This window comes from Pteropus vampyrus, unplaced genomic scaffold, assembly GCF_000151845.1.
Source record: "Pteropus vampyrus isolate Shadow unplaced genomic scaffold, Pvam_2.0 Scaffold50, whole genome shotgun sequence".
NCBI classification, from domain to species: Eukaryota; Metazoa; Chordata; class Mammalia; order Chiroptera; family Pteropodidae; genus Pteropus; species Pteropus vampyrus.
The window spans coordinates 1,840,480-1,855,999 of record NW_011888831.1 but is presented as its reverse complement, the minus strand read 5'-3'; the positions used below and the strand labels follow the sequence as shown (position 1 = coordinate 1,855,999).

Sequence of the window (15,520 nt, the reverse complement as noted above, 5' to 3'; positions counted from 1 at the left end):
AAGCCTGTTTATGTCAGTAGTATTTGTTATTGTAATTAGAAAGTTTAATTCATGTCCTTTTCCAATAAAATATGAAGGGGTAAAGCAAGAACTGATATTTTTGGGAAAACTAGGTTGAAAGTGTGGGAAAGAGTCAGTGAAGGTGAAACACTTAGACACAGAGTCTCTCGAATTGGATTGTCTTGTCACAGTTGTCTATCAGTGCCTGTCGCAGTGCCTGGCACATCACGGGCATCGATGCAACAGCTTATATTTTTGTTGAGCCCTCCCCACGTGCATGCTAAGTGCATTTCTTTATTCTGCCTTAATCCTCATGGCAACTCTATGAAGAAGGTACTATTTTTATTCCCATTACAAATGACAGAACAGACTCAGTTGGGTGAAGTGTCTTGCCCAGGATGGAGCGGAGAGTCAGAACTGGAACTTAAACCCTGGATGTCTGACTCTAGCACCTGAATTCTTAACCTTTGATTACATGGCCTCGTTAAGCATCAGTGTCGAATGAATGAATGCAGGAAGAGGCCCTCCTTGCTTGGGGCTTTCCAATCGCTTCTATTAGAACTGTAACTGGCAGGCCAGGTGAAGGAAGAGCAGTCTCCATGGTAACGAGAGAAGGAGGAAGAAACATTTTCTTCTGAATGAGAAGGCTCTCTCTCTGCCTTTCAGGGAATGGTGGAGTGAGGGGGTGGGAAGAGGATGTGCTGAGCTGAGCAGGCTCCTGTTGAGGGGCGCGGGGTGCAGGGGCTCCAGTTCTTCCTTGAAAGGAGAAAAACTAGTCAGTTGTTCCAAGCCGAGGCTTTCTGAGGTTCACCTCCAGCCCTAATCTGCCCTGGGGGCTTCCTGTCCAACAGTAAAGCTTCCACTAGTTTTCTTGGCCTCACAGAACTGTCATTCTGAGGGAAGCAGCAGACATTAAACTGTGCAAAATGCCATGAATGTGAAGTACTAGGGGACTACCAGACGGTATAAGGGGGATGAGGAACCCCATTGGGGGTGGGAGTCAGGGCAGGCTGCCTTTAGCATATGGTACTTTAGCTGAATTAGGGGGACAAAATGAGGGACAAGGTTTTCTCATAGAGGGATCTGCAAAGGCCAATGGTAGGAGGCCAGAGCATTGCCAGGTTCCAGGACCAGAGAAGGCTGAGCGAGATAGAAAGGGCAGGGGCTGGGGTGGCAGAGGCAGGGGCTGCAGGGCTCCTTGGCCAAGGAAGAAGCTTAGAATTTATCCTGAGGGCAGTGGGAAGCTTTGGTTGAATTTGAAGAGGTTAGTTTGGGGGCCAAGTGATAACTGAGGATTCGTCTAGAGGCTGTGGCCTGAGCACCTCATCCTTCTCAGCAGCAAAACCAAAATCCCTGGTATCAGCTTCAACACCCCCTTTCTCTCACTCCCCCTTGCTTCCCACCTCTGCCAACTGAGGCACAATTGACCAGTTCTACCCCTTCTTGATAACTGCAATCTCTGCATGCCTTTTGACCCTTCTACGAAGGGAAGCAATTGAAAGAGTGGGAGCGTTTTAAATGTGAGACATGATTAGATCTTTTTATTCTATTGTGAATTATACCACAGACAGAAAAATACCTAAATCATAAAGCTTAGTATAGTGAATATTTATAAAGCAAACACTCATGTAACCATCCCTGGGTGAAAAAATAGAACATTGCCAGGACCCCAGAAGGAGCAACCACCCTACCCCTACTGTGTGTGCTCCCTCCTGCCCTGGACTTTATGGAAATCACTTTTATTTTTCTTTGTAGTTTTATCATCTAAGTATACATCTTACCTCCTGCATATGCAGACTGCTTTAGGTTGCCGTGTTGCCACAGAAAGGATGGAATAGAGAAGAGGACCTGTGCATCCTCCACTCCGATCCCCTGCTCCCAGCGAGGCCTAGAGCGGGGCCCTTGGAGGTCCGAGCACTCAGAGAGGAGTTCTGGAGGGGCCCAATTTGCCGCCCCAGTCTGGATTCCTGGGCCCAGACCAGTTGGCTCAGGCTGGGCCTCCTCTGTGCTAATGGCTTCTCATGGGAGACTTTCAGGGGGGCTGGGTTTTGGTGTCTTGCTTGCTGCTCCAAGGAAGCCTCTCAGCTTCCAGGAGAGGGAGGCAAGAGAGGTCGATTCTCCTGTTTCAGTTGAGAAAATAGAGTTAGGGATAGGAGACATCCAAGGCCACCGTGTCAGGAAATAATCAGTGGGATTGGCCCTTTGAATGTTGCCCTATTTGGCTCCTCCTAGTTCAGTGTTCTCATTTCTCCCTGTGATAGGGTCCTGTGTCCCCCTCTTTGTGACAAGTCAGTCTAGGGTCAAGAAGAGAAAGGTTTTCTGGTGCTCAGAATCATTACCCTCAGGACCCTGGGGAGCCAAGCCTTAAAAACTTGAACTGGCCACAAGGTAGCGCCAAACACCAAGTCTTCACATGATTTTTCACTTTAGACTAGAAAGGCAATCCCTGATACCCTGAATAAGCTCTGCCTGGGATCCAGGCAGAAGTCCAAAGCAGAGGGGAGAGCCCGGCTGCCCCCAGCCAGACCTTGGAGGGGAGGCAGGAGTGGGGATGGGGGAGGGCTCTTTAACTTTCCCCAAACCTACCCCTTTTCTCTTATTCTGTTTCTGTGTTCTCCCAAGCCAGAAACCAGCCCCGCTTCCCTCCTACCACATGTCACATTCTCTTGTGGGCAGATAGAGCTTGGGGAGGAGAGGAGGAGGAAACATGAAATAAGGAAGGCAGGGACTGCAAAGGCCTCAGCACCCTGGGCTGGGGTCCAAAGGGACTAAGAGTCAGAGACCAGGGCCAGAGCCAGGGACCAGGCAGGGCAGAGAGGCTCAGGTCTCCCTTCCTTTTCCTTCTTGGTGACCTGAGGCCTCTCTCCTGCTCACTCCCTGTCTCCTGTCTTCTTTTAGAAAGTTCCAGCTGACTTCCTTCTTGCTTGGGGTGGGACAAAACCAAAACTGACAGGCAATTAGGCTGGGGCCTCGCATCCCCATGAGGAGCAGTGAAGGCTGCGGCAGAAGGCTAGGCTGCCTGAATGGCCCTGAGGAGCCGCCTGGGGCCAGCTTGGGGCACTACCCCTCCTTACTCCTCTTATTTGCACCCCTCCCAGCAGGGCAAATCCCCAGGTCTCAGCTGCCTGAGTGGCTTCCTGTGGGTGAGATTATCTCGGCCTTGCCTAGCCGTCCCCCTCCACCCACAGCCATGGATGCTGCTCTGCTCCTGAATGTGGAAGGAATCAAGAAAACCATTCTGCATGGGGGCACAGGGGAGCTCCCGAACTTCATCACTGGATCCCGAGTGAGTGAGGTCATCCCCCTAGACCAGGTGGGCCCTCCCTGGAAGCCTCTGCATTCCTACTGGGCCACGTGGCACTGCAAACAGGCTTCAGCTTTGCCAAAAAATGGCCAGGTGGGCTCTCCCTGGAATTATCAACCCCTGGACATCTGGGAAGCTCTGAACTGGTGCTCATTCACTGGGCATTTTTGATACTTTGCAAATTAAACTTCAGCATGGGGTGAGGGAAGGCTTTTGGGAATTTTCTGGAGCCCCAAATGTCGAGTGACAAGGAAGGGCCCTCAGGGATCATGGTGCTTGTCCACAAATCTCTGGTGGGTTTCCTTGGATAGTGGAGTGGCTGGGTCTGTGGCCTCAGACATAGGGCTTGTTTAGGGAAGGACGTCCTGACCCACAGACCTGTCTAGAGTGGGATAGTGTCCTCTATGGGGAATCAATGCCTCGTCTCTGGGAGAGTGAGGGTGGGAATGCTTTCAGGGTCTGAGGCATCTCATTGGGGCTGCGCGAGCTGACCTCTGAGGACAGCCATGAGAGCTGGTGACAGTTGGGTGACTTCTGCTGGGCCGTGGGAGGTGTGTCTAGACCAGGGGTCCACTTTCTTGGTGACCAGGTGACCTTCCATTTCCGCACCATGAAATGCGACGAGGAGCGGACAGTGATAGATGACAGCAAGCAGGTGGGCCAGCCGATGCACATTATCATCGGGAACATGTTCAAACTGGAGGTCTGGGAAATCCTGCTGACATCCATGCGGGTCAGCGAGGTGGCCGAGTTCTGGTGTGACACTATCGTAAGTAGGCTGTGTTGGCCCATTCCTTTCTACGGGGCCCACCTACCCACCTTGCAGGGCTGCTATATTTCTGGAAAGTGGGGATAAAACAAAATTCTGCAAGGCAAATCCTGCATCCTCACTCCCTGCCATTGTAAAGATGGAGATAGATTCACCCCCCAAAACTAACCCCTAAAGTGACAGTCGGTGTTGTGGCTGGCTGCTGGGATGTGGAAGCAGTGCTGTGCCCTGTAGGATGAGCCTGCCCACCTCATAGTATCCACTTTTGCACAGGATTATTAGAGGCTGGAGACTTTCGGCCACTAGTCACTTTTCTGCCCTCCCCTCCACTCCAACCAACATTGCAAAATTGTTTTCACATTTATGGCACTCTTACAAATCTCCTGTATAAGTTAGCCTTCTTGTTCTGTGGCTCGGGTGGAAACGGCAAAACTCACTGACCTTTAAACAAACATTTCTTATGGAAACTTCCAAACATATACAAAAGTCGACAAAAGTATACTGAATTTCCAAGGTCTCGCCATGCAATGCCAGCCACCATCACCCCACGGCCGATCTTGTTTCGTCCTCTTGCTCCCCACCCACATCGCTTCCTCATCTCACATTAAAGAACATTCTAGACACCACGTCATTTCCTCAGTAAATACTAAAATTTGTATTTACAAAAAGAAGGCTATTAAAAAAACATGACTTTGGTATCATTATTACATCTTTAAAACCCCCTAATAACTTCTTAATATCAGCTAATATCCAGTACTGTTCAAATTTCTCCAGTTGTGGCCTCATTTACTCTTTGTGGTTGGTTTGCTCAAATAAGGGTCCAAACACAGTCCACGCACAGAGCTTTGTTGCTGCATCCCTCAGGTCTTGCTTAATCTCTGGCCTTGACTCCTTTTTTTTCCCTTTGACATGGACTTGTTGGAGGAACAGGGTCATTTGTCCTGTGGAAGTTCCCACATTCTGATTTTGTTAATTGCTTCACCATGGAGTTGTCTAACATGTTCCACTATCCCCACCTTCCCCCCTAAATTTTCTAGAAATCGTGCTGTGTGCTTCCCATTGGGAGGCACTCCATGTCTGCTTACCTCTCATTGTGATGATAGGATTGATTGATGGGTTCAAATGTTGACAGCCTGATCTAGCCGTTACAAAGCTCTCCCTTGACTGTCACCTAATGCATTTAGCAGCCACTGATGGCGGGTGCCCAGACTCATTATTTTACCAGGGGCCACTGACCTTTCAAAAGAGCAATTGGAGAGAGAGGGAGAGAGTGAGTGAGCCCTGAGTTTGAATTCTGCTGTCATTTATTAGCTATGTGACCCTGGGAAAGTCCTTTCTCTTTCTGGAAATATATTATCTCATTTACAAATAAACAAATCTCTATGTTAAGGGCTGTTGTGGTTACATGATATGATGCATACTAGGGCAAATCATGGTACAGGGACTGAAAAATAGAAGCTATTATATTGCACTAGAAGAGTTTTAGAGACTAACTCCCTTGTTTTACTGATGAGGAGATTTAAGGCTCAGAGAAAATAAGTAACTTGCTCTGGGTAGAACAAGTTAAGGAACAGAATCGGGTGGAGACCGCTCCCCGCCCCGCCCCCGCCTCCCCGCGCTCATTATCCAATATCTGTTTCTCTCTATAACGTCTAGTAAAGTCAGCATGCAATGCTGTCCTCTACCACTAAGGGATCCCACCCAATGCATTATTCATTTCTTCATTCACTTAGCAGATATTAGTTGAACATCTTTCCTTTGTACGAGTCCCTGTATCATTCTTCATTCTGATATTTAAATTTTTTAAGACTATGTTTAATTATTTTTTAAAATACGTTTTATTTTAACAAGTCAGATCTTCAGAAAATTGGCTTGTGTTTTCCGTTAGTTTAAAATGATATCTATTGACTTTGCTTACAATTAGGAGCTCCTGCACTTTTGAGACCCATATGTAGCTGTAATTTAGGCGATATGTTAGAGGCTTGGTCACCACAAGGGCCCCCTCTTCCCACGCATATTTTCTAATAGAGGAGAACTGAGCACATAGAAAGCTGTCAATAGATTATTGATTGGTTGATTGATTTTTGTTTGTTTGTTTGCAAAACCACAAGCTGCTGTTATTCTCGTAATGTGGGCATGGCTCTTTGATCCTGTGCTGTCTGTGTTCTTTTGGCCACATCAATAGTCACATGAGTGCACTGCCCATCTCACAGGCTGGTAACTTTTAAACCACAGTGACACTTAGTTTTTCCAGTAGCCCCCCACATCTCCTTCCAGCTCACAGCTGCCATGATGGCGCGCGCGCGCACACACACACACACACACACACACACCCCTTCTTGAATAATTTACCTACCTACACAGCCATATTTATCCATCTTTCTATCTATCCATATACCCAGGTATCAATTCATCCATCCCTTCTTTCAACCAATATTATTCATAATCCAGTCTTCCATCAATAAGTATCTATCTATCTATCTATTTATCTATCTATCTATCATCTATCTATTTATCTATCTATCTATCATCTAATAATATTCACTGGGCACCAGATTTGGCCTGTGCTGAATGTTAGGAATAAAACAGGCAAAGTCCTTGGCTCTCAAAGAACTTGAATTCTGGAGAAGGAGCAGACACCTAAGCAAATATAGTGCAGGGCAGCTGGTGCTATGACATAATTAAGTGAGGACAGAGTGTTTTAAGGCTACAGAAGAGGGGCATCTAACTGCTTTAGAGTTTTAGGGGGACTTCTTCAAGAAGAGGTCTTGAAGGATGAATATGATTTTGCCAGGTCTAGAAGTGGGATGAGAGGCAGCGTCCAAGACAGGAAGTGGAAAAAAGCTTTGCATGTTTCATTTCATTGGCCTCTCTCTTCTATGAGGCATCTCTCAACTTCAGAATCTGAATTTTGGAAAGACTAAACAATCAGAGGGGAATCATGTGTATTTGACAAAGGACTTAAGAGGCCTGGCTTTCCCCCAGCAATTGCCGTTCCTCACTCCCTGCAGAGCCCTCTGCCTGGACAATGCTCACTGGATCACTTTGAAGTTTAGGTCTATGCAGGGGCATAGGGCTTCCTCCCTCCTCCTCCTCCCTTAAACCAAAGAGACAGAGTCAGTCAGGGGCTCTGGGAGCTTTTGCCCTGAAATGCATTTCTGCCTGTCCCGCACTCCCTCCCATGTCCCCTGGACACTGGTCTCTACGTGGCATTTTTGCTGGTGCCCAGTCTTGTGAGGCCAGGGGTTGCAAACTCAAATTCCACAAGGGACCAGGAGCCCTGGTTGACTGGAAATCATCTGCCCCATCCAAAGCAGATGGCTGCCCCTCAGCTCACACTGGATGGTTGACATGTGAAAAGGGCAGATCCATTGTGGCTGGATATTCTGAGTTTTTGAGGCAAGCCAAAAATCTTCATTAGCATATGAACTCTTTCAGTGTTCATATGTTGGAAACTAATTAACAAAAAACTACAATGTGAAGGATGTGACAAACCAGTCTGTGAGCTGAATAGGGCCAGTAGCATGCCAGTTTGCAACCTTCAGTATAGATAGAGCCACTCATTCAGAACCAGAGAGAGGGGCAGTGGTCCCAGGCATCCACTTCCTCAGTCACAGCCCTGTAGGCCGAGCAAATCCCAAGGGCGTTAGTCTAGCTCCAAAGAGACCCTCCTGTGACTCTGGCTGCCTCTCTGGCCTGCAGCTGGGCAAGCAGGGCCTCAAAGGAGGGCACAGAGCAGAGATCTCCACCCTCTTTCCTCCCTCTGAGGTGCTGCCCAGGGCTGGAGGGGGACACTCTGGAGTTCTACTCTTTCTCTGCCCTTTATCTTCCTTCCTGGAATTTTGTCCCACTCCTGGCAGCACTGCACAGTCCGCCGTGCTGACCAGGCCTTGGCAGTGCTCAGGTGGCAGGCGTTCAGCTGGACAAGGCCTTTGAGGCCATGGACAAAGAACAAACTGACCGGGCGTCCACAGCTCACAGTCGGCTGGCCAGAGGCAGGGGCCTGTGAGGTGGGGGCTGCCGTGCCAGGCCCAGGAGTGCCTCCTCCTCATCCCAAGCTGATCCCAGGGGCTTCTCCCTCCCACGGTCCAGCCTTAATCCCAACAGGCTTAACTGCCATCTGGTTACCTCTCTCACAAAGAAGCCGAGGGCGTTCAGGGCTGATCCTGGCTGTTGGGGGAGGGGAGAGGGTGACCTTCATCCCCATGCTGGTGACATGAGGCCAAGCTGAACCATTTCTGCCCCCACACTTCCCAACAGTGTGTCTTCACTGGAGTTGTCATGTGTGAGCCTGAGATGGGCCATGTCAGGACCCAACCCAAGGAGAGAGGTTCTCAGAGACCACCCCGTGGGGTTTCCCAGCTCATAAATGGGGCAGCTGAGGCCCAGAATGGCACGAGTCTGGCCTTAGGCTAAGAGGCTGATTTCCCCAGCCCTCTTCCTCCTCGAGGTGGCAATCCCAGCTCCAGTAGCTGGCTGTGGTGAGCCAGACCTATATCCATCTGTACCATCTCATTTAATCCCTAAAACAGCACTACTACTGGTGCAACCGAGGGGTCCAGAGCTCAGAAAGGGCTGGCAGCCTGGGCTCACTGCTAACCAGCAGCACTGTCAGGATGCCGACGCAGCCCTCTCGGAAGAGCCCCCTTCTCCAGCCCCATGAGTCACAGGCTTTATGGACTCAGGGAGAAAAATTCTTTAGAGCTGACTGCAAGGGCCAGCAAGAGGCAGCATGGCATTGTGGCTGGAGCGCGGCGTCTGGAACTGGGTTTGAATCCCAGCTCTGTCATTTCCTAGCTGTGTGACCTTAAGCAAGTTACTTAACCTCTCTGGGCTCCAGTTGCCTCATCTGTGAAAGGGAGATAGCAGTAGTGCCTCCCTGGTTGGGTCATATTAAGGACTGAAAGAGCTAATAGATGTAGAGTACTTCTCCTGGCATACAGTTACCTGCAGTTATTGGTGGAGGTATGTTGGGAGCATTAGGTGGTCATAGCCAGGTGCAGGGGGGCAAGAGGATTCCTGGTGGAGAGGCTCAGAGTGGGGGCTCTCTGACGTCCTGTTGGCATTGAATAGACAACCCAATGCCATCTGCCTGTCTCTCCCCAGCACACAGGAGTCTACCCCATCCTGTCCCGGAGCTTGCGTCAGATGGCAGAGGGCAAGGATCCCACTGAGTGGCATGTGCACACATGCGGGCTGGCCAACATGTTCGCCTACCACACACTGGGCTATGAGGACCTGGACGAGTTGCAGAGGGAGCCACAGCCTCTGATCTTTGTGATTGAGCTGCTGCAGGTGGGGCCTTGTGGGGTGGGATGTAGGCAGAGAGGGCTGTCCCAGCATCAGAGAGGGACCAGGGTCAGTGGGCATTATGGGAGCCCAGCCCCACCCGACACTGGCCATCACCCGGTTTCTCTTTAGAGAACAAGAAAGCGTTCATAAACCACAGGAGAATTAGAATTTGACCCCCTTTTAGAATTTGACCTTGCCTTTTCCCAGAGAAAAGTCTATTTGGGATCAATTTTTTAAAAAATGTCATTCATTTTCATTTTGGAGGCATTTTACTTCTATTGGTACTCTACTTCCATTTTTGTTTTCAAAAGTTTAGAATTATATCCTCATCCCCAGTCCTCCCGGTTTGTGGGCTGAGACCTGGTTCTCCAATAGTGGGAGAGGCATCATGGAATTGTCCATATCCCTTCGCCCAGAGTGACTGATAGCCTATGTTTACCTGCTGGTGAGAGAGGGTCAGGGCTCAGCTATGGCCAAGGCTGAGGCTCAGCCTGAGGGCTATGTGGTTGAAAACAAATAAAGAAGAGAACTGTGTCGCCAAAGGTCCTGTTTGAACAGGTGTGTGGTTTGTACGCTGCACGAGGGCATCACCTCTAAGGTGCTCATTATAGACATTGCGTGTTTGTACTTTTATATTGACTATTTTCCAGCAGATGGCAATGAAGTGTCTTGTTCTAATGACATGAGTATTAGGGCAATTTTCTGAATATTGGAAATAAAGTGTGTTGACAAAGTGTTGCCTTTTCCTAATTGCACAAAGTTGCTGATTTAGGGTAGGGCTCCTGGGATCTTGTTACTTTCTTCCCCTGTTTATATGTGTTTGATCAGCAAGCATGATTGTGCCAGCGGAATCTCACTATAGAAAATGCAGAGATGGCTTCAGTGAGGTGTGCTGGGGTCCCTACTGCTAGGGTGCAGGCACCGGGGCCCCACCTCACTGACCTTCAGCTCTTGGGCCAGGTGGAGGCCCCAAGTGAGTACCAGAGGGAGACCTGGAACCTGAGCAACACAGAGAGGATGCAGGCAGTGCCCATCCTGCATGGAGAAGGAAACCGGCTCTTCAAGCTGGGCCGCTATGAGGAGGCCTCTAGCAAGTACCAGGAAGCCATTGTCTGCCTGAGGAACCTGCAGACCAAGGTGGGAGGCTGCCCTCCATTAGGGGAGCAGCCTTGCCTGGGCCGGGGCCATGGGGGAGGGGAGGTATCAGGGAGCAGCATGAGCTTACAGCAGACCTTCCTCCACGGGTAGGAGAAACCCTGGGAGGCACAGTGGCTGAAGCTGGAAAAGATGATCAACACTCTCATCCTCAACTACTGCCAGTGCCTGCTGAAGAGGGAGGAGTACTACGAGGTGCTGGAGCACACCAGTGACATCCTTCGGCAACATCCAGGTGGGCAGTTGAGGTGGGTCAGGAGCCGGTGGGGGTCGAGGTCTGGCCAGAGCTGCAGGATCACCCGCACAGACCTACATGCACTCTTCTGATTCTGTCAAGGTGCCAAACCTTGCCTGCACCCAGCAGGGCTTCCCACGTCTGTACCCGTATCACGGTGATGCATGAGCAGTGCTTCTTGTGGAGGTATTTTATTTTAATGTGCATTAGGACAAATATATAAGTAGCTTGCCAAACCTGTTGATGTGTGGAGCAGTAAACAGGTTTTTTAAAAAAGGGCCCATCAATATAGAGAACACTATTAAGTAAATACTTGTATCTGTGATGCATAGCTAAGGCAGGACCACAATTACGTATGTGAAGATGGTATTTAAATAATGATAACAACAACATCAAACACTTACTGTGCACCAGGCACTCAGTTCTCCGCATTCGTCCTGTCATTTAATCTGCGTAATTACCGTATGGGATAGGTGCAGGGGTAGGGCCTGAAGTGTACACAATTTGGCAAGCCACTATAAGAAAAAGAATAGAAAGTTAAAATATAAGATCAGTTATTAGGCCTTGGGAAGGGTCCACCCAAGGGTGAAGAGTAGGAACTGCTGTTATTATTATCCCCCCCATTTTACAGTGGAGGACACAGGCTCAGGAGGTACAGAGAAGTTAAAGATCACGGTCAAGGTTAAGGATTTTGTAAGCTGGTAAGGAAGGACCCGTGGGTGGGGGCTGCCTCTGGGGCTGGGAGCTTGGTCCAGCCTGGTCCTCCCCGCAGGCATCGTGAAGGCCTACTACCTGCGGGCCCGGGCTCACTCAGAGGTGTGGAACGAGGCGGAGGCCAAGGCCGACCTGGAGAGGGTGCTCGAGCTGGAGCCCTCCATGCGGAAGGCGGTGCACAGGGAGCTGAGACTGCTGGAGAGCCGCCTGGAGGAGAAGCGGGAGGAGGAGCGGCTTCGCTGCCGGAACATGCTGGCCGCCCCTGTCCGTGCCTCCCACCAGGGCACCCACCACGGCTCTGACCTCTCTGCGCCCACCAGACAGCCGGGTACTGGGCAACCAGAAGATGGCCTGGCCACTTCTGGTTCAGTCGACGAGGATTTGGGTGTCACTTCTTAAATTTTTAAATTAATTTTAAAAATCAAAATAATGTCCATGGTAGGGAAGAAAAAAACCCCGCAAAAAACTCAAAAGGGCTTATGAACAAAAGTGAAGTTTCCTGCCCCATATCTTCCATTTCTTAGTCCAGAGCCTGTGTTTTACTCTTTTGGTGATTTTTCTCTATCTCCAAATAATATGTTGAAATCACAATTTCTACACGTGTCATTTTTAGTCCATGTCAATGAAAAATGAGAACTTAACACTTTGATGATTTCTCATTCTTTCTTTACCGTTCTCCGGATTTTGGATAGTAACAGTTTTGGTTCTTTGCTTGGTTATTTTTGTAACTTTATCCAGTTCATCTAGAACTCTCTGCGGAATCCCCTTGACTCTCCTGTGTAGGATGAGGGTGGCAGCACTGAGACCCTTCCCCGCCCCCTCTACCTCCTCTTTCCTGGCAGTCTGATGTACCTTTACTTTTCCGCCCTCACGGCTGTTAATATCTGCGTTCTGTCTGTAACCGAAATTCGGTCTTCTGTGCTTTGTCCAAAGGTTGACTCCAGAATTTGAAAATTAATAAATGGCATTTACATGAAATGGCCCTGTGAGTGCGTTTCTCTGCAGGGACCTACAACAGGCTGTGATTGCATTTTTTTCTGTTGTTCCAAATTCTTAACCCCCAGGCCACAGATTGAGGATATTCATGGCATTGGGAGTGGCAGTGGATATTTTAGTGGGGAGGAGTGTTTTATTTTTTTTCTCTCCTTTTCTGCTTTTGGAGCACTAGGAGATTTGAGGTTTAAGCTCTCCTACTGGCCAGGAAAAAAGGTTAATTTTTGGTTGATCCAGGCTTGGTATCTAATGGGCCATCCAGGTTTATTGAGAGAGAATCAGGAGGAGGTTTTAGAGATCAAAGGAAAGGATCATTATGACCTTCGGAAGCAGGAAGGGAGGCACGTCTTGGGGCCTGAGAGGGCTCCTGAGCTGGAGAAGGGGGCGGGCAGGGTGGAGGCTGGGGGAGGAGAGCAGAAGGGCCTTCCCCTGCTCCTGAGGTGTCTGATCTGCCAGAGCCTCAACTGTGGCTCTGAAGCAGATACAGAATGTGACAGGGGCATTATTTAGGGACCAAACTACGGCCCTCAGACTTCCCAGCCTCCATTATCCTGTCTATTTTCTGTATGCAGCCTTCCCACCAGTCACCCCTTTTCTGGGGACAGCAAGGATCTCACTTTATCCGTGGTCCCAGCAGGATGGATGCCTGAATGTGTCCCAGGACACTTCATGGTCCTGTCCAACTCATCCTGTGTGCGAGTCTCCGTTCCTGATGCCCCAGGACATTTGCGAGCCCTAGAACAAAAGGGGTGGGGGCCAGGACACCCATGGAGTGTGTGGCATCAGTACCCGGAGAAGGTGTTGAACTGAAACGGCTGGAGATCCCCTTTCTCTCCTTCAAGCTGGAGCTGTCCTTAGGGACATTTCAGTTAGAAAGGCCTCAGGAATTCCTTCTTACACGTCATTCAGTGGATCGAAATCAAGCCACATTTTGGTTCACGACTCTATCAGTCAGCTTTCCCGCAGCCTCACCTGTCCCAGCATTTCTAATTGCCTGTCTTTCTTTTATGGTGGATACAAAGAATAACGTGCTTTTGACCTGCCCTCAGGTGTATGCCCCCTCTTAATCGTGGTATTGCAGTATCTCTTCTCTTTCTGGAGGTGGCCCTCTTGGAGCCTTGTCAGTGGGACTTCTTGCTGGTAATTTTTGCCTTGTCAAGCACACTTCTTACTTATTAGTGTGCTTCTCTTATGTGAATGTGTGTGTGTGTGTGTGTGTGTGTGTGTGAGAGAGAGAGAGAGAGAGAGAGAGAGAGAGAACAGAAACATCTCATCCTTTTCTTACTCTCACCCAAAGGCAGAGAATGGGACAACAGCACCACTTTTCAGAAAAGCATCTTACACCTCGTCTCACCAGTGCAGAGGAGATGGATGCAGGAATGGAGGGAGCTGACTCAGGGCCCCCCAGCAGGCAACCTTTCCATTCGGGACTCCAGTCCCAGCACTAGTTTCCTTGTGGGCCCTGAGAGCAGCCTCCAGGGAGGTCCTGGCTGGCCAGCTTTGGGCAGGTGGATGCAGAAGTTTGCGGGAGCATCTCCTGAGGGTCTCTTTCAGCTGTTAATCTTTGCAAAGGATCCGGCTGGAAGCCTTTGTTTTCAAATGGTCAGCAGGGGGCAGCAGAGAACAAGTCCCTAAGCCGGGAGCTGGGGGTCAGCTGGATCTTCCAGAGAAAGCTTTGGGTCTCAGATGTGGCACCTCTCCACCAACCCTGACTGCCCCTACTCCTACAGGGTCAGGCTGGCTGGTGACAGGGAAGGAGCTGTTCATGACCATGGAATCAGAATGCCAGTAGACCAAGGCCTCAGTCCCACTCCCATGCACAGATGGGGAAATTGAGGCTCAGAGAAAGGCAATAACTTTCTAATACCACTTCGAAGCTGGGCTACACCCAGGGTTAGCATCCAAGTTTCCAGATCTCTGGCCTGGGGCTTTCTGTTCTACATTATGGTGCCTCTCTCACCAGACAGTCCACATACAGGTATGAGGTATCACACACACAAAAAAAAGGGAAGGAGAAAAAATATGAAACTTGCATTAGGGAGAAATCCAGAGCATGTCCGTGGCCTTTGTTTGGGAGCAGTTAGAGGTTTAACGTGAGAGGGGCTTGTGTGGGCTTTGTGGCCCCCTCTGGCCTGCTCCTGCCCTCTGAGAATCGCCTCTGGTTAATCAAGGCATTTGGTGCCAGGTACGAGCCACCCTCCTGACTTCTGTCTAGCTAGAGCTGACATGGACCTCAAGACCAGAGAGGGGGCTGGGTGGCCAGAGGGATCCCCCGGCAGGTTTCTTAGTCCCCCAGTGCTGCTGTAGCAAATTACCACAAACTTAATGGCTTAAAACATCACAGATTTATTCTCTTAGAATTCTGGAGGTCAGAAGTCTTCAAATGGGTCAGCAGGGCCGTGTTCCTTCTGGAGGTTCTGGGAGAGAATCTCCAGTCGGAGATCTGCGTGGAGGAGAGGACACGGTTTCTCCCAACCCCTCCTTTGAGTGGGCCCTGTTTTCTGACAAGGCCTTTCTGGTCAGGTGTCAGGTCTCCCCCAGGCTGGAGGGAGGAAAGGAAAGCTGAGAGAGGCTGAGAGGTCTCCCAGCTTGTCAGTGGCCGGGTCAAAATTTGAATTTAGGCCCAGATGCGGCAAATAGGGACTAGAGTCAGCATTTTTCTGCCCCAGTAGAGCACGGGCCCCTCTCAGGAGGCAAGGACACCCTCAGTTGCAGAACTGCCAGCTGTGAGAGGGCTCAGCCAGAAGTGACATCTAAGGGCTTGGCGTGCATCCCGAGGTTGATGCTATGGCAAGCATCTGTTAGTTCATGAAAAATGGCCAGGCAACCACAGTCAGATGTGTTTAGCCAACAGTTCAACCTTCAATGGCACGGTCTCTGCAGGAGGCCTGGGGACTCACAGGTGCCCCTTTTTGAGTGCCTTTCCCTGCTTCATGGTGGGCAGCGTTCGCGCCACTTGGCAAGGGAGCCTCAGCTCAGGGGGGCTGAGGATTGCCTGGGTCACACGGCCGTGAGTGGCCGAGGTTGGAATTGACACACACGGCTTGGATCCAAAGCT

The 15,520-nt window shown here is 49.9% G+C and overlaps 1 protein-coding gene across 1 annotated transcript; it reads left to right on the top strand.

Moving 5' to 3' along the window:
* Window positions 1-3,103: 3,103 nt before the first annotated feature.
* AIPL1 (aryl hydrocarbon receptor interacting protein like 1) lies at window positions 3,104-14,254 on the top strand. The gene is made up of 7 exons (XM_011360055.2): window positions 3,104-3,286; window positions 3,894-4,073; window positions 9,180-9,368; window positions 10,326-10,502; window positions 10,614-10,755; window positions 11,528-11,797; window positions 14,193-14,254. Exons 1-7 carry the CDS (start codon window positions 3,191-3,193, stop codon window positions 14,252-14,254), a joined length of 1,116 nt encoding a protein of 371 aa, XP_011358357.1. The 5' UTR covers window positions 3,104-3,190.
* The last annotated feature ends 1,266 nt before the right edge of the window (window positions 14,255-15,520 follow it).